The 20466-nt window shown below is 55.3% G+C and overlaps 5 protein-coding genes across 5 annotated transcripts; 1 reads left to right on the plus strand and 4 right to left on the minus strand.

The window, feature by feature from the left end:
* Window positions 1-81: 81 nt before the first annotated feature.
* Window positions 82-1368, minus strand: CSUI_007721 (uncharacterized protein). The gene has a single exon (XM_068067865.1). The coding sequence runs from the start codon at window positions 1078-1080 to the stop codon at window positions 499-501; it is 582 nt and encodes a 193-aa protein (XP_067920152.1). The 5' UTR covers window positions 1081-1368; the 3' UTR covers window positions 82-498.
* On the plus strand, window positions 832-8021 carry CSUI_007722 (uncharacterized protein). The gene is made up of 4 exons (XM_068067866.1): window positions 832-3666; window positions 4539-4654; window positions 5263-6288; window positions 7220-8021. The coding sequence occupies exons 1-3, from the start codon at window positions 1641-1643 to the stop codon at window positions 5908-5910; spliced, it is 2790 nt and encodes a 929-aa protein (XP_067920153.1). The 5' UTR covers window positions 832-1640; the 3' UTR covers window positions 5911-6288; window positions 7220-8021.
* Window positions 8022-8164: 143 nt separating this feature from the next.
* Window positions 8165-14361, minus strand: CSUI_007723 (uncharacterized protein). The gene is made up of 4 exons (XM_068067867.1): window positions 13848-14361; window positions 10528-12572; window positions 9449-9609; window positions 8165-8995 (listed from the first exon to the last, which is right to left on the minus strand). The coding sequence occupies exons 1-4, from the start codon at window positions 13982-13984 to the stop codon at window positions 8780-8782; spliced, it is 2559 nt and encodes an 852-aa protein (XP_067920154.1). The 5' UTR covers window positions 13985-14361; the 3' UTR covers window positions 8165-8779.
* On the minus strand, window positions 10161-10449 carry CSUI_007724 (uncharacterized protein; the record flags this gene model as incomplete). Its single annotated transcript, XM_068067868.1, has 1 exon — window positions 10161-10449. A coding segment is annotated over exon 1 (111 nt), but the record flags the coding sequence as incomplete, so codon positions are not given.
* Window positions 14362-16524: 2163 nt separating the features above from the next.
* Window positions 16525-18371, minus strand: CSUI_007725 (uncharacterized protein; the record flags this gene model as incomplete). Its single annotated transcript, XM_068067869.1, has 1 exon — window positions 16525-18371. A coding segment is annotated over exon 1 (783 nt), but the record flags the coding sequence as incomplete, so codon positions are not given.
* Window positions 18372-20466: the final 2095 nt, after the last annotated feature.

Below are 20466 nucleotides of genomic sequence, written 5' to 3' on the forward strand. Positions count from 1 at the left end.
CCCCCCGCCTGAACCCTCGCCCCCGACTCAAAGCAAGAGGCTAATGCACTACCAGAGAAACAACCTGGATCGTCTTACTCATGGCCAAGCAAAAGGAGCCCAACCGTCTCCGCGAAGGCTGGCTCCCAGACTAACTCGACTTAAAGGTGTAACTCGACAGTCTGGAAAGGAAAGCCAATAGACGAGGCAGGTGGACCCGCAACCCTGAGGTGGCGCGTCGCATCACATGAGAATTCCGCAGCTCCAGGGAACGCAAACTACGGGGACCGGCGTTATCGCCAGTGCTTCACTTGCACGGTGCCTTGTTACCAGCGGAGACTGCGGCGCCTGCTTCTGTAACTGGTGGGGTGTACTTGTAGGGGCCGATGTTGGCCCAGGGCGCTTCTCACTATGCCTTAGTGAGCCCCCGGTCCTCTGCAGTAAATACTTACAACAGAGCCTCCCCCCACGAACTGAAGTCGCCAAGGCGCAATAGACAACAGTAGTTTGAGGGGAGATTCAAAAGTTACCGGACAAGTCAACTGGGTGTCGCCGTAGCTTTTCTACACCTCCCGGGATACGGCTAGATTCACGGGCACAACCGGTTGAAAGCTTCTGCTTCCTCCTTCCCCAGGAGAGAAGGAAGGAACGTACATTTCTTCGTGTTGTGCGGTGGATCACAGGAAGCGTACATGGGCGTCTTTTCTCACATGCGCACCGAGATGATCTCTGTTTCTCCCACGTGGTTGTTCGCTGTGCTTTCCCGTTTCTCCCCCGGATCTGCATGTGCAACCCCGTGCTTCTGCCACGGCGTTGTGCTGTGGTAGTTCGATTCGAGATTACTGGTCTGCTATCAGTTAGAGAGGACCGGTGACCGTGGTTTATTGCCGTCAGACTTCTCCGTGTAGTCTGGCAGGCATGTGGACACCTGTGTGTCTTCGTTGGGATACGTCTTCCGATCTGGTCGGATACTTGCAAAAATCCCTCCTCGCATTCCGTTCTCCATCCGTATCTTGACTCCACGAGTGTCCTCAGCAGGTACCATTTGCTGATGTTTTGGCTGTCTGGCCGTCTGGTGTGCGTGTCACAGCTCGCTGCCATCTTCTCGTGTAGCACACCGGACGCAACTCTGCATTTCAGGTCGACTAAATTGTTTGGTCTCCCTGAAGCTTCGTCGATAAGTGCGCTCCGGTTCGTCCATTACGCGTGCTCGTCACTCCGCGGTGCAGAAGTTTTCGCTGCGTGAGAGTCTGGTGCGAGAGTGTCCGCTTTTTTGCGATTCGTTCCCGTTCGGAGTTCGCTTGCACTGCGAGTAGGTCACACTCACGCGTTGCCTTGCGCACCGCCGCCGTCGGGTCGGTACGCAGGAACTCCGCAATTCTCGTTTCCCGCCGAACTCGCAGTGATGGTGAAGAGCCACACTGCACATATGGTGAACAGTTTTGACTGACTGTTCTGCAGCGTCGGTGGACTGGCAACCATCTTGTTACTCTAAAAATCCCCGCCGTCGTTTGTCTGTGCAGCGAACTATTGAGAGATTGGACGTGGGAAGCGGCTCGCCAAAGCTGGGTCCATAGTGACTTACCAGGTGGCTACCTCCCGATGTAGCGCTGAGTACCCCAGACCCCGTCCTAGCACTTGAGCCTCCGGTGATTGCCACGATGGACCTCGCTGGACGCGCTACGGCTCTCCGAGGATGCTCGCCTCTGTTGGATCCGAATTCGGCTCCCCCGGCCGGCTTCCCGGCAAGGACTCCTTCTTTTGTGCAGACAGCGCATACAGCTTTCACCTCCCCCCAGTCAGGCTCGCTTCTTTGGTGGACAAACCGTGCCGCTGTTCCGCAGCAAGGTTATGGCTCTCTTGCTTCAACGCTGCCTCCCGTCAATGCATTGGGGTCCTCTCAGGCGTCTTTTGCTGCCTCGTCTGCAACTTTCCCCTCGCCTTTGCATTTGGTGAGAGCCTACGTACCACATCTTTCCTCCCCCTATGCTGATGGTACTTCGTCTTCTTCTGCCTGCCCCCTTGTCTCAAGCAGAGAAGCTCGCCAAACCTCGCGGCTCTTGGCGTCCTCTGTTGAATGCCCACCCTACTCTCAAGGTGGTACATTTGTTTCTTTGAGCGCGGCGCCCCCAGGATCAGAAACATCGTTCTTTCTCCCCACTGACGTGTCACCAGCTCCAACAAACTACTCTAGTTCCAGCACTAGCCAGTTAGCCGGCCAATACGACGCTTCTCAGGTTCCCCCCTGCGTTCTCTCGGCCGGTCATCGTGATCGGCGCCTGCATTCGCTTTTGTCTGCATCGCCCTCGTTGCCATCTCAGTCCACCTCGACAAAAGGCTGGCGCTTTTCAGTGTCACCGCAGCAGGGAGAGTTTCTTGGCACTCCAGGCAACGCAGGATGTAGTAGTGTGTCATCAGACCGTGGTAGTGAGGCCGGAACGCGGACAGCTGCTTGTCGGACCGCGAGGCTCAAGGCCTCGGTATCCCTACACTCAGACGCAGGTATCCCAAGACAACGGCAACAGCACGACGGCTTCAAACTGCCACAACAGATTTCAGCTTCTTGTTCAAGCGCTGAGGTAGTTGGCGGGCGAGGTGGAACTCGTCGGAGAGGCAGGAAGCCAGGCCGGCCTCTGCCGAAAGGTCTTGCAATGAGCAGCGAAAGCACTACCTCAAGCTCAGGGTCGCGTTACACAGAGCCTCGCACAGTTTCTACTCTGGAGAGCAGAAGCCCCCCCGTAGTGGCTCGGAGAGAGATTCATGTTGTTGAGAACAATGACAGTGGCGCTCCAAATCCACCGGAGCACGTCTTGAATGAAGCTACTAAGAGTTCAGAGAGGACACAAGCAAAAAAAGGAAAAGATCGTGTTTTGCCGAAGGTGAGATGGCACCGCCTCCTGTCTGTTTCCTCGTCTAAATCCATGACTGGAGCAGCAGCTGAAGCGGCCGCCACGGAGCTAAACACGACACTCGCAAGAAACGTGTTGGCGCTGCAGACGTGCAGCGAACGTGGTGTGGATTGCTCATCAAGCGAGGAAGGGAAAAGAGGGAAAAGATGCAGAGAAGAGATTGTTTTGCCGGTGTGGGCAGTGGAAGGTGTTGTGCAGGAAGTGAAGAGACAGTTGCGGCAGGCCGAGGAAAAACGGAGGCGTAGCACTCTGGTGAGAAGACAAGACAGCAGTAACTCCAACCGACACCAGTACAGCGACCCCGACGGGCCAGGACACCTTTATGTTCACACACACGGAGAGGAGAAAGGTGCTCGAGACTCCAGCAGCTCTGTCGCACGTTCCCGAGACTACGCGGGAGACGTGGTGCACCAAGGGACGTCGAGTTCTTCGACGGCTGAAGGAACGAGGACGGACCCGACAGTGGAGGAAACGCGTGTCGGTTCGCGCAGCACGAGTATCTCTGGATCGGACTCGAAAAACCACACGGGGCTTCACTGGGGAGAAGACGGAGAGGGAGCAGATCGTGGAGAAGTGGTGAAAGGGAGGGGGCAGAGACCATCTGCATTGCAGGGAGCCGCTGATCCAGGTGGCAGCGTGGGGCAAATATCGCCCACTGATAGCGCTCCTCGGGTACAGGTGGACTGGGAGAGGGTGGCAAGAGCCTTCCGGGGACTGGCCTCGGCTGGGTTGTGTGAAAGTGCGTTCCGCGCTTGCACAACACGTGCCGGTTTTCTTTGTAAGGTTTCTACAGTTTGATCTGTTGCAGCTACAAGAGGATAGGACACCTTTGCAGAGTATGGAGCACACAAGGACTAACGCGAACAGTCTCAAAGAACCGTCTGTAGATCCAGCACACGCTTAGAGAGGACCTCTAAAAACCGGGTAGTCTTGGTACAATACTGCGAGTAAGGGTGGCAAACAGCCCTGTGTTCGAACGGGGCGTCGCGAGCACCGCTCGGTCGAAGTGCCGCTGGTGGTATCTGTGTGTAAGAGTGCAGTAAACACACATATCCATAGATTACTGTTGGGGTATATGTCTCTGAACAAGGAAGTTTTTCCTCTTCCCGGGTATATATGTATATATTTATATTCATGTACGTATCTATGTATATGTATATCCTGCCGCTGGGCCAAGCTCCAAGTAGCACGTGATTGTGCAAACCCAAGGAACTGGTGACGGGGACAGATGTAGAAAGGTAAAGAGCCGTTCCGCACGAAGGACAAAGACGGAGCGCCCGTCAAGGAAGACTGGGGGACAGATGCAGAAAACTAAAGAGCCGTCCCGCACCAAGGGCAAAGACAGAGCACCCGTCAAGGAAAAGAGTACGACGACGCAAGGACAGAAGAGTCGGAGAAAAACATGTTGTGATACGGCAGCACTGAGGAGAGCGACAGATTGCCAGCAGATTCACCGCGCACGGAAAGGTCGTCTGAAGGCGAAAGCACGTCCAGGCTCTCTTGCCAAGAGGAGTTTATTCGCTACAGACTCATCTACATGTATCGATATGCTGTTTATAGTTATTCTCTCTGCGTCGACACCAGACTGCTCCATAGCGCTCGTTTTCATCGTCCCGTCCCGCAAATGTATTTGCGCGTACCTGTGTACAGGGTCTCTAGGCAGTTTCATTGTGGGCCGTGTCTCCCTGGCGTCTACCTCCCCCAGAATGGCAGGAGCCGCTACTGTCCAACAGCAGGAACTGGAAGGACTTGGGGCCATGTTGCGAGTAAGACAACCAAACCCTTCTATCTCGGCACGGTGCTCCGTGACAGTAGCTGGCTTGCAAGACGCGAGAGGAGTTACTTTAATACTCGCTCTGAGTCCGCCAAGAACACGTTCCATCCATATGTTGCGCGAGTCACTACCCCCACATCCAAGAGGATCTGTGTTCGCCCGTGTAGATTATTAGGCGGGGGACTGTCTGTTGGTGCAGCGATAGTGCCCTAAAAGGAGTTTGTCCGCATGTGTGTGTGTTGACCAAGAGGTCAGCTGCTGGACGGGATGTCCAGCGCCGACTGTGCACAGTGAGAAAAGGCGCGCCCAAGGTGGCGTACGGGGTGAGCTGTTTTCCTCGGTTTTGATCTTCTTCAGTCCTTTAGAGAGATCCTCTCAAGGGCCTGGATCCTTACTGGCGATACTCACGATGCACTTCCGTCAAATACAGTGCCTCTATTTATACTGGCGTCTTCACACAGACAGTGCCTAGGACGGAGGCCGAGAGCGGCCAACATAATGAGATACCGCGGCGTGAGGGAACGGCTTGAGCAAGGGTCTTTCGGGTACTCACATCCCCGTGTTTTCTGACGTGCGTTGTTCATGGTTGCCGACTGCCAGACTCACGTGCAGGCTCTCCTAAGTCTGGATGAAGGCAATTCGGCTTCTCAGTCCGGAGTCGTCGCACCTCCCTCCGGAGCCCCCGTAACGGCCCAGGCGCCTTCTAGCGCGTCATCAGTTGAAGCCGCGAAGAGCGTCGCCTCAGGTCCTGGCGCATCTCCCGTCTCCCTAGTAAGCGCGCATGAAAGCGTTGATATTTTTGCGCCGGAGACCTCACCTGTCACTGCAACTGTGTGGCCGACAATGGGTGGAGCTCGGTGTTCCTCTGGCGTTTCTGCTGAAATTCCAGAAGGCATTATGCGCGGCAGGCAGAAGGGTCCTGTGGAGGACGAAGGTCAGCACGTGCGAACGGGGGGGGTCGTAAGGGAAATTCAGAAGCAGCAGCAGCCTAGGGCGATGGCAACTCAAGACAGCACAGAACTTGTGAACGGGAGTCAGTATCGAGAAGCAGCGTCCTGGCAGTGTGCACAGCTGGAAATTCATCAGCACCTGCAGCAACACAGCCTGCATTCAGGACAGCAAACTGGAACCGCGTGTGCCTTGGCGGAAGCCCAACCCCCCGCCGAACCCCTCAACACCGTCAACAGTATCAGGGCGCAAGAATTCAGCAACTTGCAGAACAATTCGAGGCTCAACAAGCTGCTCTGAGTGTAGCCTGGACACAACAGCGTGGCGGGCAGGACTAGGTGTGCAAATTCCAACCGACCCCTCATGGTCAGTCGCAGCGCCGTTACGGCTGAAGGGCTTGGCAGTAGCCGCGGAGCGTGCAACACCGCCCTCACCAAGCCCGACATGTCCCGGGTCACGCACATCCGGCGTGAGAGGGAGGCAGTCATCGGAAGTCTAGCCCCCTCTAAACGTTGGATGGAAGGACCCGAGCGCGTATACGGAAGAGAGGCATGCGGCCTGCTAAAGGTTGTCCGCACTCACGTCGTCATGCTGGATGTCTCCGTGGTCTGCTCTGGATACATTTAGAGAGATGACCGGTATGGAGGCTGATCGGGAACACACACCACAAGGTAGCGGGTAAGTTTGCCGGATTAGGGAAGACAGTTTTTTAAGTTCTCGGGGCGCACTGCAAGGTTTTGTGTGTCCATAAGCCAAGCCATGATGTGCTTTCTCAGCACTGTGTCGCACGCCGATTGTCGGGGTATTTTCAGTTCATAGTAGAGACTCGGCGCCGCAGCTTAAGCAAAAAGAGGACCATGGCGCTGATAGCGCAGGCAGTGGGTCTCCGGCTCTTGCCCGCAATCAGAGTATGGCCTGGGTGACGAAAGTTTCTGATCGAGTGGTCTTATTCCGTGGTTGGCTCTCCTACATTGTGGCGGGGTCACTGATGACGACTGAGAGGCGTGCTGCTGACTTCGATGATGCGGAGCCATTCTCATTCCAGACTTACTATTGGAAGTCACCCCACGCGGGCGAAACCGCCTACGGACGACTGGCTTTCTTTCCTGTGCAGTCGTGTCTCACTAGCACCCAGTCGTGAATATGGATGTGATCAAGATGACTTGCACTTCTGTTGCAGCTAGGTTCATCGACTGAGTTGTCAGTCAAAGAAATCATCTGATGTTCTGCCTAGCAGTGCACTGTTCTTGGTTTCGGGAGTATCGCCCTGTGATGGTCGTTTCACTGCATTGTCTTTGATCTGGAGGAAACCAGTACCTATTCAGCGAATCCGCAGAGCGCGGGTCATTCGCCAGGTGGACGAGAGTGTAGGTCGGCCGTTAGTTCCACGTCAGCGGATCAAGAGCGGCGAGGAAGTTGAGTCTTTGGATGCCTCATCTAGGTTCCGTGACGCTTCACAGGATAATTACCGAAGATGCAGAAGACGATATACGGCGGTGCAATCCCACGCCTGTCTTCGCCAGATAAACCTCAGCTGAGTAAAACTCTGCTATTCGTCCTTCAGTCCCGCTGCAGCCCTGTATATGTGTTTGGTGTGGATTCCTGTTAGGCTTGCGGATCGTGGAGATCAAACAACCAAACCGGCCGTAAAGCAGCTGCTTGCGTACTAGTGCCCCAGTCTCGCGGATACACGACTCTTCCGGTAGAAGTCACTTCTTCACGAATTACATCCTTTTTTTCTCTTTCGTGGCTCCGTTCGTTGTCCGTCGTAGATGCAGCATGTGATAGGTTTCCGCAGGCCGGGTGAAAGGCGCCCAAAAAGAAGCGTATTCTTTGGAGTGCTGCTTAGGTGATTTGCGTGACCTCTGTCACGGGCAGCTTGTGCTTTCGTTGAAGTAGACCCGCTGAAATCAGGAGCAGATCATTGGCGAACCCGCTCCGTCCACGGACAATTTTCGGTCTGGGGCCGAGAGACGACGAGCGTGTTGCTGACACGCGGGGTCGCTTGTCGGAGGCCCTATCCGTCATCGCTGACGTGAGGACACTGCCGGCACTTCGCATGCCAGGTGTCTTTGCCGCGGCGGAGAGCTTGTCGGTATAGCACAGGCGTCCAAGAAGTGGGCGGTTCCCGAGAGTGTCATCGTGGGGCAGCCTTGAACGCCGTGTAGGTAGCGCGAAGGTCTCGCCTTTCCACGTGATTGCAGTTCCTGCATGCTTTTTGCAGCAGCTCACCGAGCACTGGACTTCGCTGGCAACAGCGAAGGGCTGAACCTATTGTGGCTCTACCGCGGGAACGTCCCCTCACCTACGCTTTCGTGCTGGGCAGAGGAAACTAGGTCGGCCGGAGCAGTGGCCACTATAGCCGGCGCTCCACGTGTCCAGTGTCCGCCACGACGACTGGAAAGTACGCCACGAGGCGCGTGACACCGACCTGAAGGTTACGCGTGTCCATAGCTAAAGCTAACAACGGGGTTGCCACGGCGAACTGTGGCATATGAGCCGCAGACAGGAGCTGTGCGTACCGCGGCTGTCGTCAAATGAGAACTCAGCGACTGAGCCGCAACAGATTTCTCAGGTTCAGCAGCGAAAATCGATGATGGCAATGAGTTATTCTGTCTTGCCAGTGATTAGCTTGTGTTGAAACCACTGGACAGAGGCGACAGCCGCACTGGTTTTGTTAGCTGATCCCGTGTAGTTCAGAGGCAGCCCCGGAGCAACGGCATCTGGTCATTATGTATGTATGTCCATACACACATACATGAACGTCTCGGTCATGGGTCTTTGCCCAAGACGTGAACTCGCTTTACATCTCGGCTGGCGTGCGCAAGTAGCTTTTGCTATTCGTCAATAAGCAGATTCATCTGCGTGGACGAGGACATTGCGACAGGAGCTGCCCAGATGCTCTAAGATAACCAACCTGGCGGATCGCAGGCGCCTTCGGAGTCTGAGGCGTGTGTCCGCAAAAAAAAAAGACCCCGGAGGAAGATTTTTATCGGGAGGCAAGGGACCAAACCAAGTTTGTCTAGCATCTTCCAGTATCCGGGAAACTTCTCAACGCCTCTACCGACTGCAGGAGCTCCGTGTTTCCGTTTCCCCTACAGTCTCAGTTTTCAGCACTAATCACTTACACCACTTCACAAGTGCCGACTGGGTCAGCGCCTCCAACTGCTCACTCCTCTCCCTCTCTACTTTCGTCGTCATTCCCGCCTTCGGAGAGGCTGCCCAGCGAACTCTGCGAGTCTTCCTCGCCAGTTGATTCTTCACTGTCTCCGCTGTCGTCTTCTTCGCTCCGTGATCCCTGCTTTCCCCGTGGTTCTTCACGTGGATACTCGGCAGCTAACTGGGTTCCCGGCAGAACTGCCAGCAGTTTCTGTTTCAGGTACACCTGGGAAAAAAAGTACACATCAGGCGCGAACTCCAAGCGAAGCCGGTTCTCCGCAGACGGCAGCCTTCCAAGAGAGTATCAGTCGTCACAACTTGCTGACTAGTCAAAGGAGAAGATACGTGTCCACAAATACCTTCTCGCTGCCGAACCGGACAAAAAAAACGACTACCAAGCGCGGATTGCTGCTTGCCACTCTCATACTGTGCGGCTGGATGTCTTTTTCAGATAGATAAATAAGAAAGCAGCGGCTCGGAGAACAGCAACCAAGGCTTCGCATCCAGTAGACGATACAGTGACCCTTCTTTGCGCAGAAGCCAGAATCCGGGCATGCCGGGTTGACGGAGTTTCCTGACCAAACCCCCAACGTGACCTGAGGCTCTCATGACGCATGACGGTAGATATCCGTGAAATGGCCCTTGGTACGGCACCTCATTACCAGAAATGGCAGTGAACTAGTCCGTGAAGCAGTTGCAAGAGGTGAAAGCGAACCTTGGCAACAAGTCTTCGGGAAACTGCTTGCCAGATGTACGCGTGACGGCCGTAGCCGACTCCCACCACGTACTGCCGCGAGACGTCCGCGGCCAGAGCTGCAATGACAGTAAAGCGGCCACAGGCTGCAGGGGACTAGGACTTAGCCTCACGTCAAGCTCTATGAACCACGCGTACCAACAGCACGCACGCAGATAAACAATCTGTGTGACATTGTCCAGACCCTGTCTCACGTGAATGAAGTGCTCTCAACAACAGTCATACTGCGGAGTAGCAGCCGACCACTGCAAAAGACTGAGGTGGTACTTCGTCTGGGTGGCATATAGTACGGGACAAACCTCCGGGGTTTAATGTTACGCCTCGAAGGGTACCAGACTATCCTGATGCGAGAAAGGAAGTGTGTTTCGAAGAAAAAGGTTAGTCCTATTCCCCGTGGGAAACACAGTCAACGGATTACCGGACCTCAACGCAGCTATGACAACCAAGGACAGAATAAGAGCACACGAAGGTGATCTATCGTGATGCGCTCGTGCCCGGTTGATTCATGGCCAGATCACCTGTGCTATACTACGGCTGCGTACAACACCGGGGTTCCGATAATTCCGATTTGCCACAGTCTGAGCCCGACGGGACGCGCACCCAACAAACCCTCCTTACACATCTTCAAAACAGAGTGAATCGGAGTAAAGGCCGCGGAGATGAAAAGACGGTAAAATTCCTGGCCATACTCCGGCTGCAGAGCTGTACTCGTATGCCTGTTGGTCCCCGACCACCACCGCGACCGCTCATCCTCGCAGCTAGAATAATGTAACCCTAACTGGACTCCAACCGACGCCGTAGCTGAGCTTACACGGTTGCCCAACCACACCGCTACACCACCGAAGGCACAACACTGATCCCCGTTTCATTTGTCTTTACCTGACTGACATAAGCGGCTGCACAACGAAACGCCGGCATGCATCAACTGCTTCACCCCGATAGCGCATACTCGAAGTCTACCAAGACCGGTCTGACCAGCCGCGCTTGCCCCCCTCTGAACGTACCTACGATGGCGCCCATAGCACCTTTGAATCCACCTACAAAAAAGCATCCGTACTGCGGCCCGTTTAAAGGTGAGGTACATCGCTTGGACGAGTTCTTCTTTGAGGAAAGTGGAGCTTCTTCTTTTTCTCGGAATGCCAGCAGAATTCTGTTCTTTGTCTTGGTGTCTGTGTGCCCGCTTTGGTGTGCTGATACCCGTCCCGAAGAATTCCTCGCTGGCCCTTTGCCTGTCTCTGCTTCCAGATCTTCTTCTTCGCTCAGAGTCGTGCAGCACGAAGTTCTGTTGTGTTTCTTTATGTCCTTATTTATGTGCCGAAGAAGAGCGTCTTCCGTCAGCACCGCATGTACATAGACAGCACCGAGGCTGTCAGCAAAATACAGTTTCGCCTTTGTCTGCCCATACATCGTTCTCACTCCGGCTTTCGCGTGAGCTGTCCATCGAGAGACTGCCGACTCACTCGAGTCTCCTTTCTGTTCCCCGTCTGCTTCACGCTTTACCCTAGGTTGTGATATGGCATCCAACTCTTCCTTACTGCAAGCCTTGTCTTCACTTCTCTCGCGCTGCACTTGGATTACCTGACACTTTGCCCTCTCTCCATCGCTGCGAGACGACTCAGCTTCTGCCTCAACAGTACGCGTCTTGTGACTATTTTTTCGCTTCTTCGTCACTATCCGCTTTTCTGTACACTCGGCAGCGACAGCCTCGGTTCCTGGGTCGTTGCCACTCAGCCGTCTTTGCTCATCTGCTAAGCCCTGCCCCTTGGGCTGCAGCTCTTTTTCAGGCTTGGTTTGATTCCCAGACTGAAGGAAAGGGTCTGGAATGCCTCCATTGCTCGTGTCAGTCTGAGCATTTTCGCACACACGTTTGACAAGGTTCCAGAGACCTCGTGGGCCGTGTAGCTGAACTTCTTCTCCTACCATCGCGGATATAACACGGTTTTCTTTGGACTCGAAACTGCCCCGTGTCGCGTTTGCAACCTCGTAAACCGGTCTTCTCTGACACCTAAGGTCGTAGAGTCTGACCGAGCCCCTGGCTGTGCCTGCGGCAAGCATGAGCGGATGCATACTCGAGAGCCACGCCAGGCTTGTAGGGTGGACAGACACTTGCAGTTGAAGCAGTGTCTGCTTCACGTTCTTGGAAGCCCATACATAGCGTCCCTGGGACAAATCAAAAACTTTCACTCCATTTCCCTTCCCACCGAATGCAAACCTGTCAGGCATCAAGGGATTGACCGGAGTTGAGCAGTGAACCGGAGCCGACAGCTGCCAGGCACCCCGAACGTGAGGGATGGACGAGGTGGAGGTAGGAGAGCAAGAACCTGGCGACATCCGCTTCCGCTTCGCAGACGCAGTGGAAGATACGGATCGAAGGATGCCACTCACAGACGGAGCGGCGGGATGCTGGAAAGCATGCACCTGAGGGAAGTCAATCTCAAAGAGAGAGAAGCCCCGAGTGCGTTCTGGAGAGACATCTCCGTCCACCTCCTCCTCTTCGTCTACCTCCTCACCCCGGGAGACCACCGTCTCAGCGTCTTGGTCCGGGCCGTTTGTTTCAAGGCTGCGCGCAGCCAGGCAAACGCCCTCCAGAAAGTCATCTTCCCAATCCACTACACAGGCGTGACCTTCCTCACCCAGACAAAATATCTGAGAGTAAGAAGAACCAGAACAACATGGTAGATACGGAGACGAAGACGGAAGAAGAGGAGAAGATTGTGGGCAGTTGAACCGACAGAAGTAGGGATCCGTGAGAAGAAAATCAGTCAAGGAGGCACTAAGGAGGGACCGCGCATCCGGCTTGTGCAAGTTGGACACCTGAACGCACGCGCTAGGAATCCTTAGCGCCCGACGAGGACGCACGGACTGTGAGAGTGCGGGCAGGGCTGAGTAGTGTGAAGTCTCCTGGAGAGAACCCTGACCATGCTTTTCTGAAGCTTTCTTTGCTCTCTTTCGGAGCTCGGCTAGGACAGTGGAAGGAGGCACTGGCAGCCCAAGCGCCTCTATCAGACCGCTTCGTCGCCCGACCGTCACCTCTAAAGGATGTCCGTTGCTGCGGAGAAAAATCACAACGCCAGTTACCACCACAAAAAGGAAAAGGTTCAAAAGGTCGGCCAAACAAATACTATGGCACCGCGATGAAACGACCGGAATAGACCCGCTACAAGTGAGAGTGACAGACTGTCACGACGGGAATGTGACTACGGCTATCACTCCACCCGTAAGAGAAGAGCAGCAAATTCCTGATACACGCATCTCTTCATCCCTCTTTTCTTCCTCATGGATGCAACGCTCGGAGCCTCCAGACCACCAGTCCGCTCCTGCTTGGATTCAAGACTCAGACATGGACGCTGGGAATCGAGGCTCTTCGCACAGAATCCATCGTCGGAGGGTACCCCTCCGCGTCCGCTCTGCTAGCAACTGCGTTGAATTCGCACAGCTCAAGCACTAAAGGGAAAGAAGAGCTCCGTGACGACTCCAGTACCCGGATCGCAACCGGGAAGGAAGTGTACGGCTTGTCATTCCTGGGATAGGCTTGCTGTTTGTACAGCGTCAGACCAGACCCACGGGTCAACATTGCTAAGCATTCTGCCTCCACATATGGATAATGCGCATTCAGCAGTCACTAGCGGCCGCAAAGAGGAACATTCGCCGTGTCTCTGACTGGCTCTGCATCTCCCTTCCCAAACACTAACTGTAGCCTAGTACGGATGCCAGGTGGTGTCAGCGCTTGGTCTCCGCTCACCATCGACCGCCCTCTGCCCTTTTTGTGTCTCAAATGTATTAGTCCATTCTAGTGAATCACAGCGTAAGCCGTAAGCGGCTTCCCCCGGCAACGGAAAACCGTATATGATACACGTTCGCGTGGGCTCTGAGAGCGGTCCGAGGCCAAATCAGATGCGGTCCGCCCTCACGTAGACAATTTCCAACTCAGACTTCACAAGGGAAAGCGACGCTCTGCGTCGGCGGGGCTAGCGCTGAGTAGCAAGTACACAAGACTCTTTCCAGCATGAAAAAACAACACTCAACTGCAGGTCGTCCACAGCGTTGCAGGAGTTCAACCCCGCAGCAGGGAGGCGAATGTGACTGATGCAACCCGAAGAGCAACCCGGGGCAGCTCGTGTCTGTATCGGTCGTGAAAACACGCGCGGCCAGCTGACAGTTCGAAGGAAACGACTTGAAGTAGCTCGGTTCGAGCCAGTTCAGACGGTGTGAAAAGACCAGGAGGCAACGCCTTACGACGGAGTCGTAACACCAACAACGAGAGCGAGGTCCCTTTGCAGTCATTGGCGGGGACCCGTGATGGGAGGCGAGAGTGCAAGGTTACCTGTCCAGCTGCGACCAGCACGCGGTACAGATAGCCTCTTTGCGGTCCTGTTGCCCTGCGCGATATGTGGAAGTGCATTTGGAGGCAGTGCTGACGCTTTTCAGCAGGCCGGTGTCGTCACCAACAAGGAACTCCATCTCCTTCCAGTACCAAGGAAGACCGTTGACATGCACGAGCCTCACCCGTACTGCCGTGCCGGCCAGACGGAGCCGCTTAAACTATTATGACACGCTCTTAGTGTGACCGTGCTGGAGATCGACACAAAGGAACTGAAATTTTTTTAGGTGACAACGAATGTTGCGACTTCTCTAGGGAGCGAGCGACTCTCCCACAGGCACTCTGAGTCGATTGTCCGACTGCATGCAGTAAGATGGGAAGAGCCAGCAGACAGCTGACTGTTGTGGACGAATGCCACTTGCGGGAGACGGTTACGTGTGCACCGGGGAAAGAGTGATGCGAACCCAGCAACTTTTTGCAAGACACAACGCGCGACAGGAGACCCCAATTAGATTCGTGGCATTTATCTTTCGCGTCACTCAGTAGGCCGTCTCGCCGAGGGCGCCTGGTTAGGACAGAAGTGGCCGAGACACCAAGTGCTGCGCTACGAGGACGGACACAGTGGCTACCGTTAAGCGTGTCTTGGTAGCTCTACGGGTCCCCAGGGTGACAGTGCCCCATGCTCTGGACCTCCCCTCCCACCACGTGCCGCAGGCGACTCAGGCTAGCTGGGGGTTCCACTCCGTGCACTGCTGCCGTGGATCGCCCGTTGCTCATGAGTTCGCTGGTACTTTTGGGGTGGTCGACAGCGGGTGGGGCTTGTTTGGTCCGAATCCCTTGTGTGACTCATCTGCATGTGTGCAGCCGACGCCCAGACCTCGTGCCTTCTCTATGGCTGCCTCTGAAGGACATCCACCCGTTGACGCGACCGGCTCGCCAACAGGCACCTGTACTACCGTCAGCCCTGACAAGCTCTGTATGAGCCACACAGCGCTATCAATGAGGCTCAGGAGGGAACCTTAGATCCACCCCGGACAACTAAGATTTGCATGAGCCAGAGTACACTGTGAGTGACGAAGACCTCGCATGGCCCCCTTGGAGAAACGTAGTCTGTCAGAAGCCTTCGGGTCCGGGGCGCCAGTTAGCCACCAACTGGTCAGCGTGAGCTTCCGTGCAGGCGGCCAGTGTCAAAAGCTCATCACACTCTCAGCTAGAAAGCGGAGACACTTCCTAGGCATACGTGGCAGGCGGGTCCACAGGCGCGGCATCAATAGACACTCCCGCCGATTTCCCGGGTACATCATCTTCCACGCTCACGTCCGAAGACTCAATGCATATGGAGAGTGCTTCTTACTTTACAATTGACGGTCCGCAAGCGGATGGCATGAACCCTCGCCGGACGAGGGTGCAGCTGTCGAAAGCGACCTGGGAATATTTTGTGCGCTAGGACCGCGGGGTGAAGGGCTTGTCTGCTCCACACGGGGGCGCGCAGGATCTTCCCCTAGTATGCCAGGGTCCACCGCGTATGTTGTCCAATAGAGTAGTATATACACACAGTCCACAACGGTTGTTCTACGCGCGATCTCAGCCTTTCCGGTCACTGGACGCCCCGGACACGATCGTTCTCGAACCGAACCAAGAAAAGCAACAGTCAAAATAGGTGCGAATTCCCTGCTAGTATCTCCTCCTCACACAGGTACAGCCGCGAAGATGAACACTACTTACACATTCGCAGCGCACACCGTTGCCTGAGCCGTTCCACAAAGTTCCATACTCCCCTGGCTCCCACCTGGTCGAGTATTGACGCTCCACCGTTCCTTCTGTAGGGATATCTACGCAGACCCCGGTGCGGTTGCCGATTTCGTGCAACACACCGAGGCTGGGCTCGCCGCATCCAGTAGGACAAACCGGAGATGGCTTGGATGACAGTGCTTCCCTGAAAGAGAAGCATAGCAATAATGTCGTAGTGACCGACTGCAGAAAGACGGCACTCTGTGCTCTTGTTCCGAGATAACCCTTTTCACTGCTCGCTGCTTCTGCCTCCCTTTGCGGCTTGTCGGTACAATCACTCCTCGTTTTCTCATGACTCGCACTGTGTCGCACTGGGGTTCGCCCCAGCGCCGGCTCTAGTTCAGCTGTGGGTCTGACGTCCTTACTGCCGCCGTCATTTTGAGGTGTGCTTCGGCAATTGCTCGAGACGGGTTGGTCCCCTTTCAGTACTATTCTTCTCTCTCCGCTGCGACTCAGCCAGTTCACGCTATGAGTCTTATCGATGTGCGGACCGGAATAACAGCCTCGCGTCCGCTCCCAGACGTTTGTCGGAAAGACAAGGCTGCACCCAGGGCATTGAAGCTGAGTCGTCGAATGTCCTCTCTTGGAGATCTCGCGAGACGGGACCCTTGCGCGCGTTGTGTGTGGTGCTGCGCGGTTGCTCGCACAAGCCTTTAGGTACTAGGACAAGGAGTTAAGCTTTAGGAGTTTATCTAATGGTGTATGCGCTGAGTAGCGTCGACGCGATCCTCTCCGGAGTCACTCCGCCTCACCACTCCAACTCTGGGATGACTAAGCATCTGGTGTGACAGGCGGAGAGACATTGCCCCGAATTTCTTGAGGCGATCAAACCCGCGTGGGCAGGTATGCCTTTACGAAGTGCTAAAAAACGTTTTGTCACTCTGAGGCACTGGAACGCAAGCTCTTCGGTGCAGTTGTGTCCTCAGCTGCACCAGCACACGGATTGAACTTATGAGCTCCAACACAAGGACGCCGGAGAGAACCAACATAGTACTCAATAATGGACAGCACCACACGACAAACAAAATCGTATGTGCACTATCAATGTCCCTCCAGTAGGGCTGGGAGAACGCCGTTCCCGGAAATTCGCGCGACAATCGGGCACACAGCTCGCCGATATGTTTGGAGCATAAAAGAAGAAAAGAGAGGAGGAAAAGAAGGGACAACTGAAGAGCGTGGCGCCGACGCGACCGAATTACTAGGACAAAAAGCAGAAGTTGCAGCAATGAAATACTCCAGACGAGAGCATCGCTAGACGGGACTACCTGGACAAGCTCACGGAGCGAGGTAAAAGGAGTTTTTCCATAACCTCCAGATGGATCCGTCGTGAAGCCAGCAGAATTGTGGAGACTGGAAAGAACGGGAGAATGCAACTGCAACTCAGCGGTCCCCAGCCGACCGTGAACTACTCTAGCCGCGTACTCATCTGCCTCGGTCCCAGTCGTAGGTTCAAGTGAGGAGGGCAGGAACTGACGAAGCAGTGCGGAGACAGTGTTGTCAAGTCCCGTGGACAGCAACTCCGAAATGGAGGGAATATTGATCCGGAGACCGAGAAATTCCGGCAAGGCACCTTCCAAGAATTCGGATACAGAGACTTGCTCGAATACAGGATGCCAGGAGAAGTATCTGGCGCTCGTGTTGGAGACCCACGCCGCCGAATTCGCGATTGCCATCTTGTTGAAAAAGCGCTCTTCACATTGCTTCGCTGCGCACTTTTGCCGTCAACAGGTGTTGATTTCCTCTACGACAGACGTCCAGGAGGGCTCCGAAGAGGAAGGGACATAGTTTCCCTCTGCGCAGAGTTTGTCCTCATCTCTTCCGCCGCCGGCGCAACACGGACTTCCATCAGGTTTCCACGAGACCTGCAAAGAAGGGACCCTTGAATCAAACGAAATAGCGACCGTGTCAAAAAGCCTCAAGTCATGCAACGCAATCACAGTGTTCGTGCTTGGGGCGATCGATGGCTAAATAGCACTCTCGCCTGCTCCGCGCCGCTGCACAGCTGCTCGTGTGCAGCTGGGACCTCCTCTAAAAGCAGCTGTGTCATCTGCTTCCTTCTTGCTGTCATAGACACGGACTGGCGACGCACAGGCAAGCCACTCCCGCACCTGCAGGAGCTTGAGCTCTTGCCATCGGACTGCAGTCCGCCTTGATTCACCTCTCACCGGAGCGGACCGGCACCCGGTACGGGAGGCCGCTCTGCCTCCGACATCAGGAGTGAATGGGGGGAAAAGGGACACCTGATCCAACTGAATCGTCAGCTCCTAAGGGTGAGGGAAAAAGTCTCTGCATGTACGGACATGAGTAAAGCGTGCACTGCAATGGAATGGTGCAGCGTCCTCCGCCAGGTGTAGCCTGAAGGAACGGGGAACGAGGGTAGAGGGGCTGCGCGGAAAAGCTACCTATCACCGAGAAGAAAAAAAAGAAGAAAACTGCATCAGTATATACGGCTGTGGCATGGGGGCGGAGGATCCGCATGCGCAAGGATCGCATGTGTCGCAAAGCGGGTGCCGACGGCTTCGAGCCTGTGCCGTTCGCTGGGGCTTCCGGCACAACGGCGTGAGTTAGATCCCGTGGCGGCGGGGCGGCGAGGGATATAACTCAGGCGGCTGTGCCGGGAGTCAGCACACGACAAGTCAGTTGAGTCGGCGTCCGATTCTGCGCAGCAGGGGTCATCATATCAGAGGACCTCCAACCGTCAGTCGCACTTCGCACCTTCATACGTCCGTAAGTTTCCAGAAAACTTGAAAGAAGTCACCTTTGTCCGCCCTGTCGCGGCTAGCCTTCTCGGTGCAAAACCACTGCCCTCAGTGCGGCCGAACCGGGGAATGTTTCCCCCTGGGCGTGTGAGACGGGGTGCACGCCGGGGCTTCTTAACACCGTAGACAGTCTGAGCTCCTCCCTTGCAAAAAGTGCAATATCCCTCGTTGCCGACCCTCCAGGTTGCGTTGTCCCTGCTTTACACAATGAAGACGTGATGGAAACACCCTGAGCCCCCAACAACGAAGTATGCGGCATGGAGGCGTACCACAGGATACACATGAATCCGTCGAAATTCCGCCACCCTGTGGCCGTTTACTCGTGTCGGGAGTGTCATCCTGGCAGCGCTGCCCTGCTCGGCTACCATGTCTTCGTTTGTGGCTAGTGAATGGGTTTTCCTGTGGCGTCGCCGTTTGGGTTAATACCGCGCTGCCAGGCGACCGGTTACTGGGTGCTCACGTCGGCGCTCTTCGACTACTCGCTTCCTGCTGTCTCCACTGGAGAGTGAACAGCTCTACTGCGGTCTGCGCTTCCGCGGCCATGGCTCCACACCTCTGTCATGTGCGGTCAGCGTTGTGGCTGCACGGCTCCTTCGTGATTCGCTCACACTGCCGTGGATGATCAGACTTCGGGTGTGTACGGCGCTGCTCGGCACGTCCGAATTGTTTGTCGTGTCCGCATGGCCTTTCAGCTCTCTGGGCTTACTCGAGTTAATGCCAAATCGGGCACTACAGTGTCCAACGCGTCCTCCCTCATTGTTGTCGATGCGGTTGGCCTTTGATAGATAGACTTCAGTGACGCGCGGGTCTGGTGTGCTATCGGGGGTGAGTACCGAGGGAGAGAACCTGCGTAGCAACCGGTGGCTGAGCCGACGGGTAACACCTGTCTGCAGGTCGAGCACATCATGCATGAAGCCCGCTCTTTCACAGGTGGTGAGGAGGCGTAGGCGCTCTGTGCAGCAGGTCTAGCATTGTTCATCGCATATGAAAAAGAAGCACAGTTTAGGTGCGTTCTCTCGTCGCTCTAGCAGCAGTTACCGTCCAAATGTGGCCGAAGTGTCTGCAACGCGTACACGCGTGTGATTGGGGTCGGCTGGCGGTGATGCGGCTGCTGTTTTTCGCTGTCTTCTACCCTTGAAGGGTAGGAGCCGGCGCCTGATCGCCGTGGCACAAGGGCGCCACTCCAGCATTCCAGAACTACTCGCCCTGCACTGCTATGTCTCGCAGAAAGCTGCGCAACAATCGCGGTTGCTGGAATCCTCGCGTTCGGGAACAAAGACCGACGAGAGACTGGGCACCCACATTCTGTGCAACAACCGACGCGCCGACAAACCCCTTTCGCGACAAGTCGGGAAGAGCGCTGCGAAGTCGCCCCATCCATCATCTTTTTGTTGGAAAATTGTACCTACCAGGGCGAAACAGAGGTATTCCCCGAGGTGCGTAGAAGGTCGCGGCTCGGGTGCGACCTTGTAGACTCTCGGCTAGCTGGAGAGCTGCTGCGATCGACCCGCTGAGTGCAAGTTGACCCTGGATACGACGACCCGAAACCAGAAAGATGGTAGACAGCCGCTCCGGACATCGCGAAACGGACTAGAGTGCAAAGTGAGCATTGACATAGTTGTTTATGACAAGAGCTGGAGGCACAATAAACGACTGAGCCTCGTCACACCACAGGACTGCGGTAAACATGGTCTCAGGTTCACCGGTTCGGCAACCCGAGCTGAAACGGCGTTAGCAAAAAAACAATCACCGGGCAAACGCACCGTTCCTCAGCGGCTGACTTCCGTCCTGACCCGCTCTCATCGCTGAGAGAGTATTTTGCTTTCACGCAAATGCCGTGAGAGCTTCTCCAAAGACTCCAGAGTCTGCACATCAGGCAACAGCATGTAGCGGTCAGCCAAATGTCCCTTGGCAAGTACATCCTCCGAGGGACAGCAGAACTGCGCAGTAACAAGAATAGTTTCCTTCAGCGGCACTCCCCGGGCCGACAAAACGATCGCGTGTGTTTGCAGCTCCGATCAAGAAAGTTGCCCTTTCTGCAGAAGTCGCGAACGGCCCGTGCCTCCAGTCTG

This window comes from Cystoisospora suis, assembly GCF_002600585.1.
Source record: "Cystoisospora suis strain Wien I chromosome Unknown contig_4149, whole genome shotgun sequence".
In the NCBI taxonomy this organism is placed as follows: Eukaryota; Apicomplexa; class Conoidasida; order Eucoccidiorida; family Sarcocystidae; genus Cystoisospora; species Cystoisospora suis.